This window comes from Pristiophorus japonicus, chromosome 19 (genome assembly GCF_044704955.1).
Source record: "Pristiophorus japonicus isolate sPriJap1 chromosome 19, sPriJap1.hap1, whole genome shotgun sequence".
Taxonomy (NCBI): Eukaryota; Metazoa; Chordata; class Chondrichthyes; family Pristiophoridae; genus Pristiophorus; species Pristiophorus japonicus.
In genome coordinates, this window is record NC_091995.1 from 93,237,213 (window position 1) to 93,263,553 (window position 26,341).

At 51.4% G+C, this 26,341-nt stretch overlaps 1 protein-coding gene across 1 annotated transcript in view; it reads left to right on the plus strand.

Annotated features, from left to right (window-relative positions):
- Positions 1 to 2,806: 2,806 nt before the first annotated feature.
- Positions 2,807 to 26,341, plus strand: part of ptprh (protein tyrosine phosphatase receptor type H) — a 108,036-nt gene continuing 84,501 nt past the window's right edge. Inside the window, exons 1-2 of the mRNA XM_070861830.1 lie at positions 2,807 to 3,168; positions 20,952 to 20,979. Coding sequence (XP_070717931.1) covers positions 3,115 to 3,168; positions 20,952 to 20,979 — 82 coding nt within the window. The 5' untranslated portion in view covers positions 2,807 to 3,114. The remainder of the gene's footprint in view (positions 3,169 to 20,951; positions 20,980 to 26,341) is intronic.

Consider the following 26,341-nt stretch of genomic DNA (forward strand, 5'->3'; position numbering starts at 1 on the left):
TGTGGGGGTGTGTGTGTGGGGGAGGTGTGGGAGGGTGTGTGTGTGGGTGTGTGTGTGGGTGTGTGTGGGGGGGAGTGTGGGAGGGTGTGTGTGTGTAGGGGTATGTGTGGGGGGGTGTATGTGTGGGTGTGTGTGTGTGGGGGGGAGTGTGGGAGGGTGTGTGTGTGTGTGGGGGGGGTGTGTGTAGGGGTATGTGTGGGGGGTGTGTGTGTGGGGGCGTTTGGGTGGGGGGGAGAGGACAGGCGGTGTGCGCGGTTGTGCGGGGGAGGGGGATGTGGGGGTTTGCGGGGCGGGGGGTGTGTGGGTGTGCAGGGGGGTGCGGGGGGGCTGCGGTCTGGGGGGGGTGCAGGGGGGGATGTGGGGAGGGGGGTGTGCGGGAGAGGCAGTGTGGGGGGGGTGCACGGTGTGGGGGGGGGGTGCTGGGGAGGGTGTGTGGGGGGCTGTGCAGGGGGGGCTGGGGAGGGTGTGTGGGGGGGCTGTGCAGGGGGGGCTGGGGAGGGTGTGTGGGGGGCGGTGCAGGGGGGGGCTGGGGAGGGTGTGTGGGGGGGGCTGTGCAGGGGGGGCTGGGGAGGGTGTGTGGGGGGGGCTGTGCAGCGGGGGGTGAGGTGTGGGGGGGGTGCTGGGGAGGGTGTGTGGGGGGCTGTGCAGGGGGGGGGCTGGGGAGGGTGTGTGGGGGGGCTGTGCAGGGGGGGGTGAGGTGTGGGGGGGGTGCTGGGGAGGGTGTGTGGGGGGGCTGTGCAGGGGGGGGCTGGGGAGGGTGTGTGGGGGGGCTGTGCAGGGGGGGGCTGGGGAGGGTGTGTGAGGGGGCTGTGCAGGGGGTGCTGGGGAGGGTGTGTGGGGGGCGGTGCAGGGGGGGGCTGGGGAGGGTGTGTGGGGGGGCTGTGCAGGGGGGGCTGGGGAGGGTGTGTGGGGGGGCTGTGCAGTGGGGGGGTGAGGTGTGGGGGGTGGGTGTTGTGCGGGGGAGGTGGATGTCGGGGGGGGGGGTGTGAAGTGTGTGGGGTGGGGTGCAGTCTGTAATTTCCCAGCACTCTATCTGATCTCTCTATCACTGGGTGAAAGTGACAATGTGAGGTCACTGTTTGCTTGCTGCTGTTACGATTAATAAGTAACTACGAGCAAAGGCCGAACAGTCACTTTAATTGCTACTGCAACAACAACAACTTACATTTATATAGCACCTTTAACATAGTGAAACGTCCCAGGGCACTTCATGAGATGAAAAATTTGACACCGAGCCGCATAAGGAGAAATTAGGGCAGATGACCAACAGCTGGGTCACAGAGGTCGGTTTTAAGGAGCGTCTTGAAAGAGGAGAGAGAGGTAGAGAGGCGGAGAGGTTTAGGGAGGGAGTTCCAGAGCTTGGGGCCCAGGCAACAGAAGGCACGGCCACCGATGGTGGAGCGATTATAATCAGGGATGTTCAAAAGGGCAGAATTAGAGGAGCGCAGACATCTCGGTGGGGGGGGGGGGGGGTTGTGAGGCTGGAGGAGATTACAGAGATAGGGAGGGGCGAGGGCCATGGAGGGAGTTGAAAATAAGGATGAGAATTTTAACGTAGTAAAATACCCCAAGGCACTTCAGAGGAGCGCCATCAAACAATGATCTGACACCGAGCCACATGAAGAGATATGAGGGACAGGCGACCAGAAGCTTGGTTAGCGGGGTAGGTACTAAGGAGCGTCTTAAAGAAGGAGAGGCGGAGAGATTTAGGGAGGGAATAGGTTGCGCAGCATCTATAAATGGGAAGTGGGAACGAAAGGGTTAACTGGCTGAGAATAGATTGCACTGTACCCATAAATGGGACGGGTGAGTGAAAGGGTTAATCGGCTGGGACTAGATCGCACCGCGTCTATAAATGGGACGGAGTGAGTGAAAGGGTTAATCGGCTGGGACTAGATCGCACCGCGTCTATAAATGGGACGGAGTGAGTGAAAGGGTTAATCATTGCTGGGAATAGATTACACAGCGTCCATAAATGGGACGGAGTGAGTGAAAGGGTTAATCGTTGCTGGGAATAGATTACACAGCGTCTATAATTGAGACGGAGCGAGTGAAAGGGTTAATCATTGCTGGGAATAGATTACACAGCGTCTATAAATGGGACGGAGTGAATGAAAGGCTTAATCTTTGCTGGGAATAGATTACACAGCGTCCATAAATGGGAAGTGGGAATGAAAGGGTTAATCTGCTGGGACTAGCTCGCAACCCGTCTAGAAATGGGACGGGGTGAGTGAAAGGGTTAATCTTCGCTGGGGAAGAGGCACCACGTCTGCCGGTAAATTGGAGGAAGTGGGAGGCAGAGTCTGACCCCGTCGAGCGAGCAGGTTGTCAAGCTGCAGGTGGGAAGGGGGTGGGTGAGTGAGAGGGTTAACCCCAGCGGCTGCTCCGGGATGAGCTGTAAACAGGAGGCGGGGGTGCCAATGCTCTCTGCGAGCACAACACCTGCAGGTTAGCGTTGGAGCAAATCCCCCTTTGGGGGCAAAGCCCGAACACCTGAAGCCCTTTGCCACCCAACCGAACAAGTTTCCCTTCCCCTCCCCTCCCCGGCGACATCCGAACGTAAAGCCCGGGGCAAAGATTCTTCAGCCGACTGAAACTGGCAGCAAGCGGTCGAGCTGAACCTTGCCACCATAAAGCCCTTGGAGGCTAAAAGTAAATCCGCTCTGGGGACTGAGCGAGCGGCACGTTTGGGGGATTTCACAACCCGGCACCTGAGCAAAGAAGTCAGTCTGCCGGCACACAGCCGGGATCTGAGGCCACTCGTTCTGTCCACATGTAGACAGAGCGTTCGCTGCAGCCTGGCTAGTTGTAAACCGTGTGATAAATAAACCCCGAGCCCAATGCAGTTTTACTTCCTCATTGGGGTTGGGCTGGGCTGTGCTGTGCAGGGTAAAGTCTACACCGCATCATCGTGAGCACCCATCGTTTCGACAGCTGCTCTCTCACACACTGGCCACGGAAATTTCGAGCCACGCACGGCAAGAAGTGAACGGCACCCCCACAGCGTGGCTCACTTGGATACAGAGAGAGAGAGAGAGATTTCTGAGCTCGATGCGGTGATTTACCCCCCCCCCCCCTCCTCCCTTTGGACAGCGGGGGTGGAGTGGGCTTGGAATGGGTCCCAACTGCTGCTGGTTGCTGCTGTCTCTAACACTGATCGCCGTCTGGGTAAGACTTCTCGTTCCGACCATTGAATGTGTCTCGCCGGATCAAAGCGCTCCTAGTGGCGGCGAGCATTGCCAGCGGGAAACTCTGGCGCAAGGAAGGGATTTTAAGGAGAGACGAATTTGGTGGTAGTTTGTTTTGTCAAGGTGACAAGGAAATATAAAGGTGTGGCGAGGAGTGTGTCACAGATAGGGTGTGACATGGAGCGGAACGTGTTACATAGAGGATCGTGTTACACAGCGCAGAGTGTTACAGAGTATGTAGTACCGCTAGACTTGGCTATTCCAACGCACTCCTGGCCGGCCTCCCACATTCTACCCTCCGTAAACTAGAGGTCATCCAAAACTCGGCTGCCCCGTGTCCTAACTCGCACCGAGTCCCACTCACCCATCACCCCCTGTGCTCGGTGACCCGTGTCCTAACTCCCTAACTCGCACCGAGTCCCACTCACCCATCACACCCTGTGCTCAGTGACCCGTGTCCTAACTCCCTAACTCGCACCGAGTCCCGCTCACCCATTACCCCCTGTGCTCGGTGACCCGTGTCCTAACTCCCTAACTCGCATCAAGTCCTGCTCACCCATCACCCCCTGTGCTCGCTGACCCGTGTCCTAACTCGCACCAAGTCCCGCTCACCCATCACCCCCTGTGCTCGCTGACCCGTGTCCTAACTCGCACCAAGTCCCGCTCACCCATCACCCCCTGTGCTCACTGACCCATGTCCTAACTCGCACCGAGTCCCGCTCACCCATCACCCCCTGTGCTCGCTGACCTACATTGCCTCCCAGTTAAGCAACACCTCGAATTCAAAATTCTCATCCTCATTTGCAAATCCCTTCATGGCCTCGCCCCTCCCTATCGTTGTAATCTCCTCCAGCCCCACAATCCCCCGAGATCTCTGCGCTCCTCTAATTCTGGCCTCCTGACCATCCCTGATTATAATCGCTCCACCATCGGTGGCCGTGCCTTCTGTTGCCTGGGCCCCAAGCTCTGGAACTCCCTCCCTAAACCTCCCCGTCTCTCTACCTCTCTTTCCTCCTTCAAGACGCTCCTTAAAACCTACCTCTCTGACCAAGCTTTTGGTCGCCTGCACTAATTTCTACATCTGAGGCTCGGTGTGAAATTGTTTGTCTCATAACACTCCTGTGAAGCGCCTTGGGACTACACTAAAGGCTCTATATAAATATAAGTTGTTGATCTTGTAAGTGTTCCATCAAACGAGATTTTATTACTGGAGTTATTCAAACCTTTTTAAGCGTGACCTGCTGTATATTTTGTGATCGATGGGAAGTGCAAATGGCAGCAGCTGAAAGGGGATGTGCAGCAGACCGTGTTTCTAATCGGAATTTGCTTGCACCCTTGGTGTAAGAGGGAAGTTTAACTTTCAGCAGGTGCAGTCGGCTTCTTGTGTGTCTGCGTAACCGGTGACAAATGAAAGGCTCAGATTCGACAGCAATACTCTCAGGCAGCGACTCTCTCACGAGAGATCTCCTCTCAATGCCTGCCTGGCCGGTTTGACTAATGTGAGGATAATGTGGGGTGGGTCATTTAATTGTTGGTTATTCTGCAGGACTGAGGGATATTAATAACACAATCATTCTTGGGTTATAGGTCTGTGTCCTAACTTGCACCGAGTCCTGCCCACCCATCACCCCCTGTGCTCGCTGCCCCGTGTCCTAACTCGCACCGAGTCCTGCTCACCCATCACCCCCTGTGCTCGCTGCCCCGTGTCCTAACTCGCACCGAGTCCCGCTCACCCATCACCCACTGTGCTCGCTGCCCCATGTCCTAACTCGCACCGAGTCCTGCTCACCCATCACTCCCTGTGCTCGCCGACCTACATTGGCTCCCAGTCCGGCAACGCCTCGATTTACCAATTCCTCGCCCCTCCCTATCTCTGTAATCTCCTCCAGCCCCACAACCCCCTGAGATGTCTGCGCTTCTCTAATTCTGCCCTCTTGAGCATCCCTGATTATAATTGCTCAACCATCGGTGGCCGTGCCTTCTGTTGCCTGGGCCCCAAGATCTGGAACTCCCTCCCTAAACCTCTCCGCCACTCTACCTCTCTTTCCTCCTTCAATTCGCTCCTTAAAACCTACCTCTTTGACCTGTCCTGATATCTCCTTATGTGGCTCGGTGTCAAATTTTGTTCGATAACGTTCTCGTGCAGCGCCTTGGGATATTTTACTGCACTCAAGGCAGTATATAAAGATAAGTTGTTGTTGTCGCTGGCAAGGCCGGCATTTATTGCCCATCCCTAATTGCCCCTTGAGAAGGTGGTGAACCGCTGCAGTCCGTGTGGTGAAGATGCTCCCACAGTGCTGTTGAATAGGGAGGTTTGTTTTATTCTTGTTATCGTTTTTTTTACCAGTTTGATGCAACTGAGCGGCTCGCTCGGCCACTCCAGAGGGCAGTTAAGAGTTGACCGCGCTGGTGTAGGCCTGGAGTCACCTATAGGCCATTAGAGAACCAGCGTGGTCACATACGGATACTGGGGAAGAGCAGAAGAAATACAGCCCCTCGCGTCTGCTCCGCCATTCAATAAAATCATGGCTGATCTGATCTTGGCCTCAACTCCACTTCCCTACCCGCTCCCCATAACCCTCGACTCCCTTATCATTCAAAAATCTGTCTATCTCTGCCTTAAATATATTCAATGACCCAGCCTCTACAGCTCTCTGGGGCAGAGAATTCCAAAGATTCACCACCCTCTGAGAGAAGAAATTCCTCCTCATCTCTGTCTTAAATGGGTGACCCCTTATTCTGAAACTATACCCCCTAGTTCTAGATTCCCACACGAGGGGAAACATCCTCTCTGCATCTACCCTGTCCAGCCCCCTCAGAATATAAGAACATAAGAAATAGGAGCAGGAGTAGGCCATATGGCCCCTTGAGCCTGCTCCTCCATTCAATAAGTTCATGGCTGATCCGATCATGGACTCAGCTCCACTTCCCCGCCCGCTCCCCATAACCCCTTATCCCCTGATCGCTCAAGAAAGTGTCTCTTTCTGTCTTAAACTTATTCAATGTCCCAGCTTCCACAGCTCTCTGAGGCAGCGAATTCCACAGATTTACAACCCTCAGAGAAGAAATTTCTCATCTCAGTTTTAATTTCTCAGTATTCAACCAATAAGATCACCTCTCATTCTTCCAAACTTAAATGAATACAGGCCCAACCTGCTCAACTTTTCTTCATAGGACATAGAAATATAGAAACTGGGTACAGGAGCAGGCCATTCGGCTCTTCGAGCCTGCACCACCATTCAATATGATCATGGCTGATCATGCAACTTCAGTACCTCATTCCTGCTTTCTCTCCATACCCCTTGATCCCTTTAGCCGTAAGGGCCACATCTAACTCCCTTTTGAATATATCTAACAAACTGGCCTCAACAACTTTTTGTGGTAGAGAATTCCACAGGTTTACAACTCTCTGAGTGAAGAAGTTTCTCCTCATCTCGGTCCTAAATGGCTTACCCCTTATCCTTCGACTGTGACCCCTGGTTCTGGACTTCCCCAACATTGTTCCTGCATCTAACCTGTCCAGTCCTGTCAGAATTTTATATGTTTCTATAAGATCCCCTTTCATTCTTCTAAATTCCAGTGAATACAAACCTAGTCGATCCAGTCTTTCTTCATATGTCAGTCCTGCCATCCCGGGAATCAGTCTGGTGAACCTTCGCTGCACTCCCTCAATAGCAAGAATGTCCTTCCTCAGATTAGGAGACCAAAACTGGACACAATATTCAAGGACAAACCCCTTCATCTCAGGAATCAAGCTCATGAACCTTCTCTGAATTGTCTCCAAAGCTATCACCATACTGAACAAACCGGTCGCTGAACAAGCTGTGCAAAATGTCTCTCTGATAGTCATGATTTCAACATCGAGGACAGATTGGATAGGCTGGGTTTGTTTTCTTTGGAATAGAGGAGGCTGAGGGGAGACCTTTATTGAGGTGTATAAAATTATGAGGGGCCCAGATAGAGTGGATAGGACAGACCTATTTCCCATAGCAGAGATAACCAGGGGGCATAGATTTAAAGTAATTGATAGGAGATATTGAGGGAATTTGAGGGGAAATTTCTTCACCCAGAGGGTGGTGGGGGTCTGGAACTCACTGCCTGAAAGGCAGAAACCCTCACCACATTTAAAAATTACCTGGATGTGCATCTGAAATACTGTAACTCATTGGAGTTTAGAAGAATGAGAGGTGATCTTATTGAAACGTATAAGATACTGAGGGGGTTTGACAGGGTAGATGCAGAGAGGATGTTTCTCTTCATGGGGGAAATCTAGAACCAGGGGGCACAGTTTCAGGATAAGGGGTCGTCCATTTAAAACGGAGATGAGGAGGAATTTATTTTCTGAGGGTTGTAAATCTGTGGAATTCTCTGCCCCAGAGAGCTGTGGAGGCTGGGTCATTGAATATATTTAAGGTGGAGATAGACAGATTTTTGAAAGATAAGGCAGTCAAGGGTTTTGGGGAAATGGAGTTGAGGCCAAGATCAGATCAGCTGTGATCTTCTTGAATGGCGGAGCAGGCTCGAGGGGCCGAATGGCCGACTCCTGCTCCGATTTCTTATGTAACCCACAGGGCTACGGACCGAGAGCTGGAAAGTGGGATTAGGCTGGGTGGCTCTTTGTCGGCCGGCGCGGACACGATGGACCAAAATGGCCTCCTTCCGCGCTGTAAATTTCTGTGATTCTATGATCGAGTGGGACCTGCAATGGTCAGGCATTTTGCTCCAGGGGATTACCGGGCCAGGCCGTGAGGGTTAATATTGAGCAGGACACGGATGGATTATTTAAAAAAAAATCTTATTCAGCATAAAACTGCACTGAAACTATCCACTGGGCCTTATACCGATGTGAAAGAGGAAGCTGGGTGGAGGGGTTGTGACGGTGCTGACTTCGTAAGCACAGTGACTTGGAGTCAAAGGTCACCGCCCTCGGGGGAGGGGTGGTTCTGTGCCCAAATCTGCCCCATTTGCTTTATTTTTTCTGACACCGTTTGGGTTTTGACCCATCCGCTTTTCATAAGAACGTAAGAAATAGGAGCAGGAGTCGGCCATTCGGCCCCTCGAGCCTGCTCCGCCATTCAATACGATCATGGCTGATCTTCGACCTCAACTCCACTTTCCCGCCTGATTGCTCGATTCTGCTAGGCTCCAAAAATCCATCGATCTCTGTCTTGAATATACTCAAGGACTGAGCCTCCACAGCCCTCTGGGGCAGAGAATTCCAAAGATTCACCACCCTCTGAGTGAAGAAATTTCTCCTCATCTCGGTCCTCAATGGCCGACCCCTTATCCTGAGACTGTGTGACCCCTGGTTCTAGACTCCCCAGCCCGGGGGTGGGGGGGCGGGGAAACATCCTCCCTGCATCTACCCTCGTGCCATGCCCGATTCCACAGGCAGTGCCCCCTTCGCCCTGGCAGCGTCCGCTCCCTGGGGTCCGGGGCGAGGATACCGTGGTGACCCGCAGAGAAATCAGCCGTCACACGAGGGCCAAGCGCGGAGGGGTCCGATCAAATACTACACAATAACCAACGCAAAAAGACTACTCAAAACTTTAGGAGGAAGTGAGAGTTCAAGAGGAAAAAAAACAGTGGCCTCAAAAACTAAAATGAATTGCAGAAGCAAAATGACAGCTGAAATTAGAGTTAAGGAGAGCAGCAAAGAAGTGTTTTCACAATGGGCTGTAAATCCAGGTATAAAGGACAGAGACATTCTTGTCAAACAATTACATTGTCAGTCAAAGAACTTCTTGTTAACCAAAGTCGTTCTTGTTCATTGAGGTAGATTAGGCCTATATTCCCTAGAGTTTAGAAAAATGAGAAGTGATCTCATTGAAATTGACAGGATGCAGAAGGGATGTTTCCCCTGGGCTGGGGAGTGGCTGAGAGTGGGTTTACCGCACCTAGGCCGCAGAATATTCCAAGGGGTTTCAGACCAGGACAGCGGATTGGATACCAAGCCGGAGCAAAGAGGAGGTTACAGAGATCTGAGGATCTCCTGCTTAAGCATCGCCTCGATTTCAAAATTCTCATCCTTGTTTTCAAATCCCTCCATGGCCCTCCCCCTCCCTATCTCTGTAATCTCCTCCAGCCCCACAACCCCCCGAGATATCTGTGCTCCTCTAATTCTGCCCTCTTGAGCATCCCTGATTATAATCACTCCACCATTGTTGGCCGTGCCTGGGCCCTAAGCTCTGGAACTCCCTGCCTAAACATCTCTCCCTCTCTTTCCTCCTTCAAGACGCTCCTTAAAACCTACCTCTTTGACCAAGCTTTTTGTCACCTGCCCTAATTTCACCTCCTGTGGCTCGGTGTCAAATTTTTTGTCTCGTATCACTCCTGTGAAGCACCTTGGGACGTTTCACTATGTTAAAGGCGCTATATAAATACAAGTTGTCTATCTCCTCCTCAAATATATTCAACGACCCAGCCTCCACAGCTCTCTGGGGCAGAGAATTCCAATGGTTTAGGACCCTCTGTGAGAAGGTCTTATACGTGAATCTTATTCGTTTCATTAAGATCACCTCTCATTCGTCCAATGAGAAGCGGTGAGGAAGAGAATTACAGAAGGTGAGAGCGCGATGGCTGAAGACAGTGGAGATGGGGGAGATGTACAGTTGGCCAGAATTGGAAGAAGGGAGATTAGCAATGGGAGCTGAAAGAGGTTAAAGAGGACCTGAAATAAAAAGTGGTGGGAGCAAATGTGACCAGGAGGCTGACGGATTGTCGTTAAAATCTGGGTCACTGATGTCTTTAGGGACGGGAATTGTCTGTCCTTACACAGTCTGGTCTGTCTGTCCAGTACCACACCAATCCACTCTATTTTCCATCTTTCGGATCAGACGTTAAACCGAGGCCCCGTCTGCTCTCCACGAAAAAGAAAGTGATGCTCCAAGCTGGTCCACGTGTCAGCTGTGGTTCAGTGGGCAGCACTCTCACCTCTGAGTCAGAAGGTCAGGGACTTGAGCACAAAAATCTAGGCTGACACTCCCGGTGCAGTGCTGAGGGAGTGCCGTACTGTCGGAGGGGCAGTACTGAGGGAGCGCCGTACTGTCGGAGGGCAGTACTGAGGGAGCGACGCACTGTTGGAGGGGCAGTACTGAGAGAGTGCCGCACTGTCGGAGAGGCAGTACTGAGGGAGCGACGCACTGTTGGAGGGGCAGTACTGAGGGAGCGCCGCACTTGTCGGAGGGGCAGTACTGAAGGAGCGCCGCACTGTCGGAGGAGCAGTACTGAGGGAGTGCGCACTGTCGGAGGAGCAGTACTGAGGGAGTGCGCACTGTCGGAGGGGGTGGAGGTCAAAGGTCCCACGGCCACTATTTCGAAGAGCCGGGTAGTTATCCCCGGGTGTCCTGGGGCCAATATTGTTTCCTACTTTACAACGGGGGGCAGGGGGGAGGGGGGGTCATGAGATCGTGAAAGATGCTATATAAATGGAAGTTTGCAAAGAAAGACTTGCATTTATATAGCACCTTTCACAACCACCGGACATCCCAAAGCGCTTTACAGCCAATGAAGTACTTTTGAAGTGCAGTCACTATTGTAATGTGGGAAACGCGGCAGCCAATTTGCGCACAGCAAGCTCCCACAAACAGCATTGTGATAATAACCAGATAATCTGTTTTTGTGATGTTGGTTGAGGGATAAATATTGGCCCCATGACACCGGGGAGAACTCCCCTGTTCTTCTTCAAAATAGAGATCTTTTACATCCACTTGAGAGGGCAGACGAGGCCTCGGTTTAACATCTCACCCGAAAGACGGCATCTCTGACAGTGCGGCACTCCCTCAGCACTGCCCCTCCGACAGTGCGCACTCCCTCAGCACTGCACCTCCGACAGTGCGCACTCCCTCAGCACTACCCCTCCGACAGTGCGGCGCTCCTTCAGTACTGCCCCTCCGACAGTGCGGCGCTCCCTCAGTACTGTCCCTCCGACAGTGCGGCGCTCCCTCAGCACTGCCCCTCCGACAGTGCGCACTCCCTCAGCACTGCACCTCCGACAGTGCGCACTCCCTCAGCACTACCCCTCCGACAGTGCGGCGCTCCTTCAGTACTGCCCCTCCGACAGTGCGGCGCTCCCTCAGTACTGTCCCTCCGACAGTGCGGCGCTCCCTCAGTACTGCCCCTCCGACAGTGCGGCGCTCCTTCAGTACTGCCCCTCCGACAGTGCGGCGCTCCCTCAGTACTGTCCCTCCGACAGTGCGGCGCTCCCTCAGTACTGCCCCTCCGACAGTGCGCACTCCCTCAGCACTGCCCCTCCGACAGTGCGGCGCTCCTTCAGTACTACCCCTCCGACAGTGCGGCGCTCCTTCAGTACTGCCCCTCCGACAGTGCGGCGCTCCCTCAGTACTGCACTGGGAGCATCAGCCTAGATTTTTGTGCTCAAGTCCCTGGAGTGGGACTTGAACCCACACCTTCTGACTCAGAGGTGAGAGAGAGCTGCCCACTGAGCCACAGCTGACACGTGGACCAGCTTGGAGCATCACTTTCTTTTTCGTGAGGAGGACCTTTGGAGCAGCTCCAAGAAGGCGAAGACCTCAAGGATCTGTTCTCTGCCAGCTTTGTTAGGTTGCTGGGACATTCCGCGAGGTCGTGGGGTTCACGTGCCTTTCCCCTTCAGATAGGCTGAAGGCTCCTCAGGTGGATCAGCAGCGTTGGTATAAAAGTCCTATTTTACGAGCTTCAAACTATGGACTTTACACCGATACTGAGGGACTTTCGATGGTTGCTGCACATCACATTGTTTTATTACAAGAAGTTATGGGAATTGGACAGGAATGTACGTTATAGGGCAGATTTTATGAGTCCGCACTGCCAGTACGGAGCTTGGCGCAATGATGGAACGCACGTGGGTGGGTAATCCAGCAAGGCTCCTCTCCCCTCCGTGCCCATGGGCAAGAGATCCAGGATTTCCCGACATGCACCTCCGGCAAGCATTGTAACCTCACCAAGCCAGGAATATACTGTACATCACTAATATATACCACGAGTAAGACAAACAGACTACATTTATATAGCACCTTTCACAACCACCGGACGTCCCAAAGCGCTTTACAGGCAATGAAGTACTTTTGAAGTGAAGTCACTGTTGTAATCTGGGAAACGCAGCGGCCAATCTGCGCACAGCAAGCTCCCACAAACAGCAATGTGATAATGACCAGATCATTTCTTTTTTAGTGATGTTGGTTGAGGGATAAACATTGGCCCCAGGTCACCGGGGATAACTCCCCTGCTCTTCTTTGAAATAGTGCCGTGGGATCTTTTACATCCACCTGAGAGGGCAGACGGGGCCTTGGTTTAACGTCTCATCTGAAAGACGGCACCCCCGACAGTGTGGCACTCCCTCAGTACTGTCCCTCCGACCATGCGGCGCTCCCTCAGTACTGCCCCTCCGACAGTGCGGCGCTCCCTCAGCACTGCCCCTCCGACAGTGCGGCGCTCCCTCAGCACTGCCCCTCCGACAGTGCGGCGCTCCCTCAGCACTGCCCCTCCGACAGTGCGGCGCTCCCTCAGCACTGCCCCTCCGACAGTGCGGCACTCCCTCAGCACTGCCCCTCCGACAGTGCGGCGCTCCCTCAGTACTGCCCCTCCGACAGTGCGGCGCTCCCTCAGCACTGCCCCTCCGACAGTGCGGCGCTCCCTCAGCACTGCCCCTCCGACAGTGCGGCGCTCCCTCAGCACTGCCCCTCCGACAGTACGGCACTGCCTTAGCAACACACTGTCCCGTCCAATACAACCTCAATAAGAAGATTTCAAAAACAGGAAAATGCTGGGATCCCTCAGCAGTCAGGGAGTGTCTGCGGCGAGAGAATCCGAGCTGGCAGATCTGACCCTCGACCTCTCACCAGAAGCGGAAAAAGTCGGAGATTTTTTAAAAACAGGTTTTCGAGCGATGTGCGGAGCCAGAGAGAGGAGGAGGAGGAGGAGGAGGAGGAGGAGGAGGAGGAGGAGGGGGAGGGAGGGAAGGAAGAAGGGAAGGGAAGGAGGGTGGGAGAGACTGAATGCCACCGGGTGATGACGGTGAAAGACGGCTGTAATGGGACGAGTACAGAAAGCTGAGTAAAATACCGCGGCGGCTGGAAATCGGGAATAAAGCTCAAACACATTGTCATGTATTCAACCAGCATTGTAACCCATGTATAAACTGGCCTAAGTTGTACGCCGTGAGAACAATGACCACTCGGTGGTGAACTTGTGGGAGACACTCCTAACCCAGACCTTCCGTTAAAAAAGGGGAAGCTCCACCCACTTCCTGCACTTGAGTGCTATGAAATAAAGGACAGGTCACAGACTGACCTTCTCTCAAGCATGGGCCTCGTGTGCATTTGTACTGTATAGTAAGGACCTATCAATGGCGACAAGAAACTGGGATTTAAACCACCCGAGCATGGCAGAACAGACGAGAGGTACTGTGTTAAGCAATGGTTGGGACAGAGATTCAACATTGTTAAAGCAGCACACAGTCCCCTGGGACAATCCAGAGTGGCAACCTGTTCTTCAAATCTTTGTGGGTCACGACTACCGTGGCGCTGCCTAGCACCGGAATGATCTGCTTTGTGTAAGTCCGCAGCTGTGCGTCAATCGGCGATAATTTTGGCCTCCTGGCCTTGGACACCCACAACTTTTCGAACTGTTTGATACCCATCAGGGACTGGCTGGCTGGCCCCCGTGTCTAGCTCCATTGATACTGGGATGCCATTGAGGAGCACTTTCATCATTATCGGTGGCGTCCAGGCAGACAAGGGCAGTCAGACATGCCCCAACATGTAGTCGAACCCAGAGGGGGAGTTCGATAGAGACAATGACAAGCTGAACGGTGATTCACGCCATTGCAAGGGACAATGCAGCCGGTAATGGGACCATCAACACCTGTTAATGGCACACTCAAGGGCAATAGCCGGGGCAGTCAGGGACGATCGACTGGCAAGGGACCTTTTGTTTCAAACAGCAGCTCATGCTGGAGGCGTGGAGGCACACACTCAGCCGGAGTTTGCAGAGGTGAGCAAAATACCTGCAGAAATTGCAGAAATGAACGCTGGGGGAAATCGCTGGAAGCTGAAGTTCAGCGAGTTCATGTGGAGCACGTATACAGTTCATACACCAGGACGCCACAGATAATGATGAAAGTGCTCCTCAATGGCATCCCAGTATCAATGGAGCTAGACACTGGGGCCAGCCAGTCCCTGATGGGTATCAAACAGTTCGAAAAGTTGTGGGTGTCCAAGGCCTGGAGGCCAAAATTATCGCTGATTGACGCACAGCTACGGACTTGCACAAAGCAGATCATTCCGGTGCTAGGCAGCGCCACGGTAGTCGTGACCCACAAAGATTTGGAGAACAGGTTGCCACTCTGGATTGTCCCAGGGGACTGTCCCGCACTACTGGGGAGGAGTTGGCTTGCTGTCATGAACTGGAAATGGGGCGATGTCAATGCAATTTCCTCTGGAGCGAGTATCATGCTCACAGATCCTGGACAAATTTGACTCATTGTTTCAACCCGGCATTGGCACTTTCATGGGGGCCAAGGTAGTGATTCATATAAATCCGGACGCCAGGCCAGTACACCACAAGGCCAGAGCGGTGCCGTACATGATGCGGGAAAAGATAGAAGGCGAATTGGACCACCTGCTGAGGGAAGGCATCATCTCGCCAGTTGAATTCAGTGACTGGGCGAGCCCGATTGTGCCAGTGCTCAAGGCGGATGGGTCGGTCAGAATATGTGGTGATTACAAGGCCACCATCAATCGGGTGTCACTCCAAGACCAGTACCCGCTACCGAGAGCGGAGGACCTCTTTGCGACGCTATCCGGTGGCAAACCTTTTTCAAAATTGGACCTGACCTCAGCTTACATGATGCAGGAGCTGGCGAGTGAGTCAAAGAAGCTGACCACCATCACGACACACAAGGGGTTGTTTGAGTACAACAGATGTCCGTTCGGGATTCGCTCGGCCGCCGCGATCTTCCTCAGATTAGGAGACCAAAATGAGCACAATATTCCAGGTGAGGCCTCACCAAGGCCCTATACAACTGCAGTAAGACCTCCCTGCTCCTATACTCAAATCCCCTAGCTATGAAGGCCAACATACCATTTGCCGCCTTCACCGCCTGTTGTACCTGTATGTCAGCTTTCAATGACTGATGAACCATGACACCCAGGTCTTGTTGCACCTCCCCTTTTCCAAATCTGCCGCCATTCAGATAATATTCTGTCTTTGCATTTTTGCCCCCAAAGTGGATAACCTCACATTTATCCACATTATACTGCACCTGCCATGCATTTGCCCACTCACCTAACCTGTCCAAGTCAACCTGCAGCCTCCTAGCATCCCCCTCACAGCTCACACCACCACCCAGTTTAGAGTCATCTGCAAACTTGGAGATATTACACTCAATTCCTTCATCCAAATCAATGATGTATATTGTAAAGAGCTGGGGTCCCAGCACTGAGCCCTGCGGCACTCCACTAGTCACTGCCTGCCACCCTGAAAAGGACCCGTTTATCCCGACTTTCTGCTTCCTGTCTACCAACCAGTTCTCTATCCACGTCAATATATTACCCCCAATACCATGTGCTTTGATTTTATACACCAATCTCTTATGTGGGACCTTTTGAAAGTCCAAATACACCACAAATACAAACACAAATACTCCATCCCCTTTGCAATAAAGGCCAAGATACCATTGGCCTTCCTGATCACTTGCTGTACCTGCATACTATCCTTTTGCGTTTTATGCACAAGTACCCCCAGGTCCCGCTGTACTGTGGCACTTTGCAATTTTTCTCCATTTAAACAATAACTTGCTCTTTGATTTTTTTCTGCCAAAATGCATGGCCTCACACTGGGACAGGTCAGTGTTCAGCTTGCACTTTATCTACCGTTACTGACCTTCCGTGACCTTGAGAAGACCGTCGCTGACGCTTCTTCCGTCTTCTCCCAGTTTTTTCCCAGTACGCCTCACCTCCTCTTTAGGCGCTGGTATTGTAGCGCCTCAACGTCAGTCGCGCCCCCGCGTTCCCGCCCCGTTAACGCCCTAAAAGGGGTGTGGTACGCTCCCCTTAGCCCTCCACTCCACTCTTGGGGGCGCTAAAACCAATATCCCATTTGGAGGCGGTAAGCATCGCCCGCCGCTAAAGTTAGTGACCCGTCTCAAACCGGGCCATAACGAATTTCTGGCCCAATATTGAGTCCAACAATTCCAGATCATCGTTCTTTGTTACCGCCTGCACCGATGCTGCCCGGCCCAATGAATGTTTCCAGCATTCTCTGATTTAGTTTGTGTTTCAGATTCCCAGCATCCGCAGTTATTGTGCTTTTAACTCGATAAGATTGATTTTCGGCTCGAGGGAGTTTCCTTGTATTGCTGAATTAGTTAGATTAGGACATTGAAGATCGCAACCTCCACTCCACAAGGTGCTTTCGAATGTAATGTCAAACTGTTTAAGGTTCATTTTGCACGGGAGGAATTTGGCAACTGGGTTGGCACTTAGCTTGGCACAGGTTCAACCTCGGCTTCTGAGCAAAATGACTGCTGCTGTTCAGTGTAGGCTTGTGAGATATTTGTTGTATATGCTGTGATATATGCTGTGTGATGCATCTTATATATGATACGCTGTATGTTAGGATATACGATGAGAGATTGAGTAGAATGGGCCTATACTCTCTGGAGTTTAGTAAATTGAGAGGTGACCTCATTGAAACATATTTCAGAGAGGGCTTGACAGGTAGATGCGGGGAGGATGTTTCCCCTGGGCAGGGGAGTCTAGAACCAGAGGTCACAGTCTCAGGATAAGGGGTCAGCTATTCAAGACAAAAAAGGAGGGATTTCTTCACTCAGAGGGTGGTGAATCTTTGGAATTCTCTGCCCCAGAGGGAAGTGGAGGCTCAGTCGTTGAGTATATTCAAGGCTGAGATCGATAGATTTTTGGAGTCTAGGTGAATCGAGGGATCGGGCGGGAAAGTGGAGTTGAGGTCGAAGATCAGCCGTGATCTTATTGAATGGCGGAGCAGGCTCGAGGGGCCGAATGGCCGACTCCTGCTCCTAATTCTTAAACTTACGTCTTATATGTTCTCATAGACGTCATATATTCTGTGATATATGCTATGTGATATCTGGTGTGATATGTTATATACGTGTGGTGTATGTTGTGATATATGTTATCTATGCTGTGATATACATTATGTGATATACATTGTGATGTGTTATACGTGCTATGCATGATATATGTTGTGCAATTTTATATATAGGCACCGCACTTTAGGAAGGATGTGAAGGCCTTAGAGAGGGAGCAGAAAGGATTTACAAGAATGGTTCCAGGAATGAGGGACTTCAGTTCCGTGGAGAGACTGGAGAAGCTGGGGTTGTTCTCCTTGGAGCAGAGAAGGTTGAGGGGAGATTTGATCGAGGTGTTCAAAATCATGAGGGGTCTGGACAGAGTAGATAGAGAGGAGTTTAGGGGCTGGAGGGGGTTACAGAGATAGGGAGGGGTGTAGGGGCTGGAGGAGGTCACAGAGACAGGGAGGGTTGTGGGGCTGGAGCAGGTTACAGAGATAGGGAGAGGTGTGGGGCTGGAGGAGGTTACAGAGATAGGGAGGGGTGTAGGGGCTGGAGGAGGTTACAGAGATAGGGAAGCGTATAGGGGTTGGGGGAGGAGGTTACAGAGATAGGGAGGGTTGTGGGACTGGAGGAGGTTACAGAGATAGGGAGGGGTGTAGGGCTGGAGGAGGTTACAGAGATAGGGAGGGGTGTAGGGTTGGAGGAGGTTACAGAGACAGGGAGGGGTGTAGGGCTGGAGGAGGTTACAGAGATAGGGAGGGGTGTAGGGGCTGGAGCAGGTTACAGAGATAGGGAGGGGTGTAGGGGCTGGAGGAGGTTACAGAGATAGGGAGAGGTGTGGGGCTGGAGGAGGTTACAGAGATAGGGAGGGGTGTAGGGGCTGGAGGAGGTTACAGAGATAGGGAAGCGTATAGGGGCTGGGGGAGGAGGTTACAGAGATAGGGAGGGGTGTGGGGCTGGAGGAGGTTACAGAGATAGGGAGGGGTGTGGGGCTGGAGGAGGTTACAGAGATGGGGAGGAGTGTAGGGCTGGAGGTGGTTACAGAGATAGGGAGGAGTGTAGGGCTGGAGGTGGTTACAGAGATAGGGAGGAGTGTAGGGCTGGAGGAGGTTACAGAGATAGGGAGGGGTGTAGGGCTGGAGGAGGTTACAGAGATAGGGAGGGGTGTAGGGCTGGAGGAGGTTACAGAGATAGGGATACAGTTACTAGTGCTTGAGGTGGGGCAGAAGAGAGATGCGGACCACGTCTCTGCCGGCGAGCCATTTAACTCAGCTACCCAGTCCATAAGGACAAGGTCATATCAGTTCCGGAACCACCAACACGGGCTATCTCCTGCTGATAACGTGTCAGCTACCTAGAAATGATTTGAAGCATGCCCGAGTATATCAACCTCTGATACTGATACTGATCTTGATGGCAGTTACATTGGTTCTGGTGCTGAGTCATCGGGGTCAAGTTTCGGCCTGATTTGCTCCTATTTTTTTGGAGCAACTAGTTTAGAATGGAGTATCTTAAAAATTGCAATTCTCAGCGTTTAGTTTGCTCCAGTTCTAGTGAGTTAGGATAGTTTCATTTTAGAACTGATTTTTTTTCAAAAGGGGGCGTGTCCAGCCACTTACGCCTGTTCTGCAAGTTTAGGCAGCGAAAACTTACTCCAAACTAACTTAGAATGGAGTAAGTGTAGATTTTTGTACGCTCAGAAAAACTTGCCTACACTTATAAATCAGGCGTAGGGAACGAGAGATGAAGGGTGGAGGGAAGTAATTAATTTTACAAGCATTCAACGGTCTCACTTATACAAATAAAGAGCAATCCTGAATAAAAAATTTAAATAAAGCAAATAAAAAAGACATTAATTTTCCTACCTGTGTGAAGCAGCAGCAGCAGCCTTCGAGCTGCGGAGCTTCAGGCCATTCGACTAGAGGCAGGGGCGGCGACGGACGGCAGCAAGCAGTTTGTGTCTCACTGCGCATGCGCGCACGCTCCAGCGCGCATGTGTAGGGCTACCGGCGCGACGTCGTCTCCTCAGGTGTAGCCCCGCCCCTCTGCAGCCCCGCTTCGGGCCCCCCCCCCCCCCCCCCAACAGATCTTGCCACGCCCCGCCGAGCTGGACAGGAGCAGTAGGGAACTGGAGAATAGTTCTGTAAGTTTTTGACGTGCTTTTGCCGTGGAAATCAGGCGTGGCTCGCGGGGCTGCACCGTTCTTGACCCCATAGAGATACCATTTTATAACCTTTGCCATTTGTTTTGTTAGTTAACCCTCTCGGCTACGAGCTCTACAGCTATTTATGATGTTTATATTTAAGCATTGCTAATCCTGATTTTTATTTTAATGAACCATTGTTAAAAAGAAAGAAAGATTTGCATTTATATAGCGCCTTCCACAACAACCGGATATCTCAAAGTGCTTTACAGCCAATGAAGTACTTTTGGAGTGCAGGCACTGTTATAATGTGGAAAACGCAGCAGCCAATTTGCGCACAGCAAGCTCCCACACACAGTAATGTGATCATGATCGGAAAATCTGTTTTTGTTATATTGATTGAGGGGTAAATATTGCCCGTAGGACATCTCCCCTGCTCTTCGAAATAGTGCCATGAGATTTTTTTCCATCCGCCTGAGAGAGCAGACGGGGCCTCGGTTTAACGTCTCATCTGAAAAACAGCACCTCCGACAGTGCAGCACTCCCTCAGCACTGGACTGGAGTGTCAGCCTTGCTCTTTTTGCTTTAAGTTCCTGGGTGGGACTTGAACCCACAACCTTCTGACCCTGAGGCAAGAGTGTTGCCCGCTGAGCCACAGCTGATGGGACGACTTGCCTGTTTGTCTGTCTTCTGCTTTTGATGGTTTGGCAAGAAAGGCTGAATTTGTTCACCCAGTGCCTCGTGGGGATCCTAATTGGAGGCTGGTAAAGGTGAACTCGAATTCAGTGTGAACAGGGCGCTGTGAGTTCAGTGACTCAAACCTGGGCGTGATTCATCCCTGGATATAGGCGGGGCGGTTAGATGATGGTTTGTGAGCGAGGTGTTCAGGTAGGGTTTAAAACTGGGGATGGCAGCATAGTGGTTATACTACTGGATTAATAACCCAGAGGTTTGGACTGACGATCCGGAGACACAAGGGCAAATCCCACCACGGCAGCTGGGGAATTTAAATTCAGTTAATTTAGTTAAATAAATCTGGAATGAAAAACTAGTATCAATAATGGTGACTATGAAACCACCGGATTGTTGTAAAAACCCATCTGGTTCACTCATGTCCTTTTTTTAGGGGAGGAAATCTGTCGCCCTTACCCGGTCTGGCCGATATGTGACTCCAGACCCACAGCAATGTGCTTGTCTCTTAACTGCCCCTCTGAAATGGCCCCGCGAGACACTCAGTTGTACCAAAGTAGACGGGCTGCAGCGGTTCAAGAAGGTGGCTCACAACCGCCTTCTCAAGGGGCAATTAGGGATGGGCAATAAACGCCGGCCTGGCCAGCGACGCCCACATCCCGTGAACAAATAATTTTTTTTAAAAGTTGCGGCAGATGCAACTAGCTCCTTGACATCCTTGTGTCAGGATTGACACCAGCGTTCATTCAGGGAAGCGATGAGTTCTGACAATCAAGAAGTTGGGGGAAAAAGAGCTAGGTAGAGGAAGGAAGCTTTTGAGGTAGATTTAAGGGTCTTTGTGCTAACCCCTCTCTAATGTTGTTCCTTTCTCAATCAACAGGAGGTAGCGTGCAGCCAAGATTGCCTCAGTAAGTTCCACAATTCTATTTAGATTCTAAGATGTGATACGTTCTGGGCGTTGTGTCGGATTGTGCTGGTGAAGTTACTGTTTGTTCCGAGACATTTCTTGTGGTGTGACTGAGCTCTTGACGAATAAGATCAGGTTAAACTTCAGGTCACAAGTGAGCTTGTGTCATAGAGACATAGAAAATAGGTGCAGGAGTAGGCTATTCGGCCCTTCGAGCCTGCACCATCATTCAATAAGATCATGACTGATCATTCCCTCAGTACCCCTTTCCTGCTTTCTCTCCATACCCCTTGATCCCTTTAGCCGTAAGGGCCATATCCCCACTCTTGAATATATCCAATGAACTGGCATCAACAACTCTCTGCGGTAGAGAATTCCACAGGTTCACAACTCTCTGAGTGAAGAAGTTTCTCCTCATCTCAGTCCTAAATGGCTTACCCCCTTATCCTTAGACTGTGTCCCCTAGTTCTGGACTTCCCCAACATCGGGAACATTCTTCCTGCATCCGTGTCCCCTACGACCTACCTGACAACTGGCTTGGCCCAGGGGACCATAACATAGACCCCTTGTTACGTGCCATCGATACCATGATCTTCTACATGCTGCTACCTATGTTCTCTCGTCTCTGGGGGGGGAGTGGGGAGTGGAGTGGAGTGGGGGGGTGGGTGGGAGTGGGAGTGGGGGGGGGGAGTGGGGAGTGGGGGGTGGGGGGGGAGGAGGGAGTGGGGGGGGAAGTGGGAGTGGGGTGGGGAGTGGGGGGTGGGGGGGAGGAGGGAGTGGGGGGGGAAGTGGGGAGTGGGGGGGGAGTGGTGGGGAGGGAGTTGGGGGGGAGTGGGTGGGAGGGAGTTGGGGGGGGAGGGAGGGAGGGAGTGGGGGGGAGTGGGGGGGAGGGAGGGAGTGGGGTGGGGGTGGGGAGTGGGGGGGGAGGGAGGGGGGAGGGAGTGGAGAGTGGGAGGGGTGGGGGGGGGAGAGTGGGAGGGGTGGGGGGGGGAGAGTGGGAGGGGTGGGGGGAGAGTGGGGGGAGTGGGAGGGGGGGGGGAGTGGGAGGGGAGGGAGTTGGGGGGGTGTGGGGGGAGAGGGAGTGGGGGGGGAGTGGGGAGTGGGGGGGGAGTGAGTTGGAGGGGAGGGAGTTGGGGGGGGGAGGGAGTGGGGGGGTGGGGGGGGTGTGGGGGGGAGGGAGTGGGGAGTGGGGGGGGTGGGTGGGTGGACTGAATGATTATCGATGACCCCTCGAGCCTGCTCCACCATTCAATGAGATCATGGCTGATCTTCGACCTCAACTCCACTTTCCCGCCCGACCCCCATATCCCTTGATTCCCCTGGAATCCAAATATCTATCGATCTCAGCCTTGAATATACTCATAGGGCTCAAGTTTCGGCCTGTGTTGCTCCTATTGTTTTGGAGCAACTAGTTTAGAATGGAGCATCTTAGAAATTGCAATTCTCGGCATTTAGTTTGCTCCAGTTCTAGTCAGTTAGGATAGTTTCATTTTAGAACCGTTTTTTTTTTCAAAAGGGGGCGTGACCAGCCACTTACACCTGTTTTGCAAGTTTAGGCAGCGAAAACTTACTCCAAACTAACTTAGAATGGAGTAAGTGTAGATTTTTGTACGCTCAGAAAAATCTTGCCTACACTTATAAATCAGGCGTAGGGAACGAGAGATGGGGGTGGGGGGTGGGGGTGCGGAGAGAGGGAAGTTTTAGACACTTCACTTTTACAAATAAAGAGCCATCACCAATAATAAATGATAAATAAATCAATCACTATAATGTTTTGAAAATGATTACATCATGCCACACCATAATTATTTTTTGACGTAATAAATTTGCTAATTAACTGTTGACACGTCTAATCACAACCGGCTATCTCAGCCAGTTCCCCCAAATATACATCTTGGATTACAAGCTTACTGCTTCATGCATTGCTAAATCAGACGTGCTTCAGAACTGCCCCTCCTTTACCATATTGATTGCTTTTACAGAATCCTAGGTAAACTAACACAAATCTGCACGTAACAGGTAAGTGGAGATAAAAGTTGCATAAAGTACTTTAAAACATCCGTTAACACAGGATCTTTACATCCTCAAGTGATTTTTTTGTATAGTTTATCAAATTATTTGAAGCTGTCTGCACAACAATACATTTTTAGCTTTGACATTGTAAATCTCCAAATGGCTGAGCCACTGTGAGAAAGCTCTTTGCAATTGCTTCTTCAGAAATTAATGCAAAAACTCAACTCCGTGGGGTGGGGGAGAGCAGACACATGCTTAGGAACATGTTTAAATAATCTGCACCCCAGAAAACCAGCTTCTCCCCATACGCTTCAATCATTTTCTCTCCAGAAACTTACCTTAAACTCATTTATATTATTATTCTCTATTGCTCTCTCTCTCTCTCTCTCTCTCTCTCGAGCAACTCCCACAACGTCATTCCTCTTTGTGTAAATAAATGCTCACTGACTTCCCTCCTTGTTCCATGATACAATAATAAGGCATGGATTCGGGATGGTGCTGGCTTGATGATTCAAACGGCCCTTTCTCATTCCAGACTTTATGTTCTTTATAGTACTCCCGGCTGAACACGGCTGGCACGGTTCCCTCGCAGGCCGCGCGGCGGGGAGCCCGTTCGGCCACGGCTAGGGACGGTGTGCTTCGGGCCCCTCCCGCACAGATTCGGGGGCGAGGAGCTACTGCACATGCACACACACTCTAGCGCGCATGTGCAGAGGTCCTGGCACTGTTTGCAGCGCAGGCACCTGGCTCCGCCCCTTGTGCTGTGCTACGCCGAGGGCCTTCGTTGTTCCAGCTGCAGGGAGTATAGCTAGGTAACGTTTAGGCGTGGTTTTTGTTCTTAAAAAGTCGGCGCAGCTCATGGAGGTGCGCCGTTCTAAGCGTGGGGGCAAACTTGGGCCCAAAGACTGAGCCTCCACAGCCCTCTGGGGTAGAGAATTCCAAAGATTCACCACCCTCTGAGTGAACACTTTTCTCCTCATCTCAGTCCTAAATGGCCGACCCCTTGTCCTGAGACTGTGACCCCTGGTTCTAGACTCCCCAGCCCAGGGGGAAACATCCTCTCAGCATCTACCCTGTCAAGCCCTCTCAGAATCTTGTACGTTTCAAGTAGATCATCTCTCATTCTTCTAAACTCCAGAGAGTATAGGCCCAATCTACTCAATCTCTCCTCGCAGGACAACCCTCTCATCCCAGGGATCAGTTTTAATGAATCTTAGTTGCACCACCTTCAAGGCAAGTATACCCTTCCTCAGATAAAGAGGCCTTGGCAGAGTGAGAGTCAAGGTGGAATATGTTGAGTTATGAGCATATTGTCCATGATTTCTGCCTTGTCTCCCTCATCTCTGTTGTGTATAGAAGAACTCCACGAGGCTGTGAGCTAAACTTAGTCTTCTTCATTACAACTCCAGAGTTGCCTAAACCGCATGGCAGCCAACCTTTTATACTGGCCCTGCATTAGGCCTCCAACAGTCGTGCCCTCTGGTGGCAAGTATTACATGGTTACACACAACAGTCTCTGAAGTAACCATGGACATTCTGTGGGTTGTAACGTATTTGCTTCATGGGTTCTTTGCTTAAGAATTCATAGCAACACATTGCTATTAAGAACTAGTTGGTTTATTAACATAAGAACATAAGAACATAAGAATTAGGAACAGGAGTAGACCATCTAGCCCCTCGAGCCTGCTCCGCCATTCAACAAGATCATGGCTGATCTGGCCGTGGACTCAGCTCCACTTACCCGCCCGCTCCCCGTAACCCTTAATTCCCTAATTGGTTAAAAATCTATCTATCTGTGACTTGAATACATTCAATGAGCTAGCCTCAACTGCTTCCTTGGGCAGAGAATTCCACAGATTCACAAGCCTCTGGGAGAAGAAATTCCTTCTCAACTCGGTTTTAAATTGGCTCCCCCGTATTTTGAGGCTGTGCCCCCTAGTTCTAGTCTCCCCGACCAGTGGAAACAACCTCTCCACCTCTATCTTGTCCATCCCTTTCATTATTTTAAATGTTTCTATAAGATCACCCCTCATCCTTCTGAACTCCAACGAGTAAAGACCCAGTCTACTCAATCTTTCATCATAAGGTAACCCCCTCATCTCCGGAATCAGCCTAATGAATCGTCTCTGTACCCCCTCCAAAGCCAGTATATCCTTCCTTAAGTAAGGTCACACTACACATTACTGGTTCATCCACCAGGCTCACAATCACCTGCCCCATCCCCCGAACCCAACTGGCTGGGGTTTTATTGAGTCTTGTGAACATCACGTGACTGGCTAAGCCACTCCCAACTCAACAGCTCTACAACTATTTTGAGCAGAACATTACATCAAGTTCTCCCTTTTGGTAAGGGTGTTAGAACCCACACATTTCTGAATAAAACTCTAAAAGAAATTTTGTTCAAATTAAAATGTGGTTGCCGGGGGTGATGATGCACTCCAGTCCCTCCGGCGCCCACCTTTAGCGGAAGGCCGCGAGTGTACCGGTTGACACCGCGTGCTCCATCTCCAGGGACACCCTGGCTCGGATGTAACCGCGGAAGAGAGGCAAGCAGTCGGGCTGAACATCGCCCTCGACTGCCCGCTGCCTGGACCGGTTAATAAGAACATAAGAAATAGGAGCAGAAGTAGGTCATTTGGCCCCTCGAGCCTGCTCCGCCATTCAATACGATCATGGCTGATCTGATCATGGACTCAGCTCCACTTCCCTGCCCGCTCCCCATAACCCTTCACTCCCTTATCACTCAAAAATCTGTCTATCGCCGCCTTAAATTTATTCAATGACCCAGCCTCCACAGCTCTCTGGGGCAGAAAGTTCCATAGATTTACAACCCTCTGAGAGAAGAAATTCCTACTCATCTCAGTTTTAAAGTTTTAGTGAGTTTAATCCATCCTCTGAACATCACCGATGTTTTCCAGTTTTGTAACATGTTATGTTCATTTTTCTTTCATGTTGAATAATAACAGCCTGGATAGATTTCTAATCATCAACAATTCATATAAAATGAGCAGTCAGCACTAAAATATAGACCCAAAGGCAATGCAGAGATGCTTGTAGGCCAAAAGGCAGCTGATATCCACAACTCATCTTGATGGTCATTCTTATCTACATCCATGTCATTTCCCCTTGCTGCAACCCATGAAATATGGCCAATGCTACCCTACAGCACTCAATAACAGCTTGAAATAGGGAGATTAAGGAAATAGAGATATAATCAGTGGCAAGGAAACATTGGTAATCAAAAAATTGGCTGATCTGTAGCACGTTTAATGCAGAAAAATGTCCACAGGGGCTTCACAGAGATGCAAGGAAAAAATGGTCACTGAGAACAAGAAGTAGGTATTGGGAAA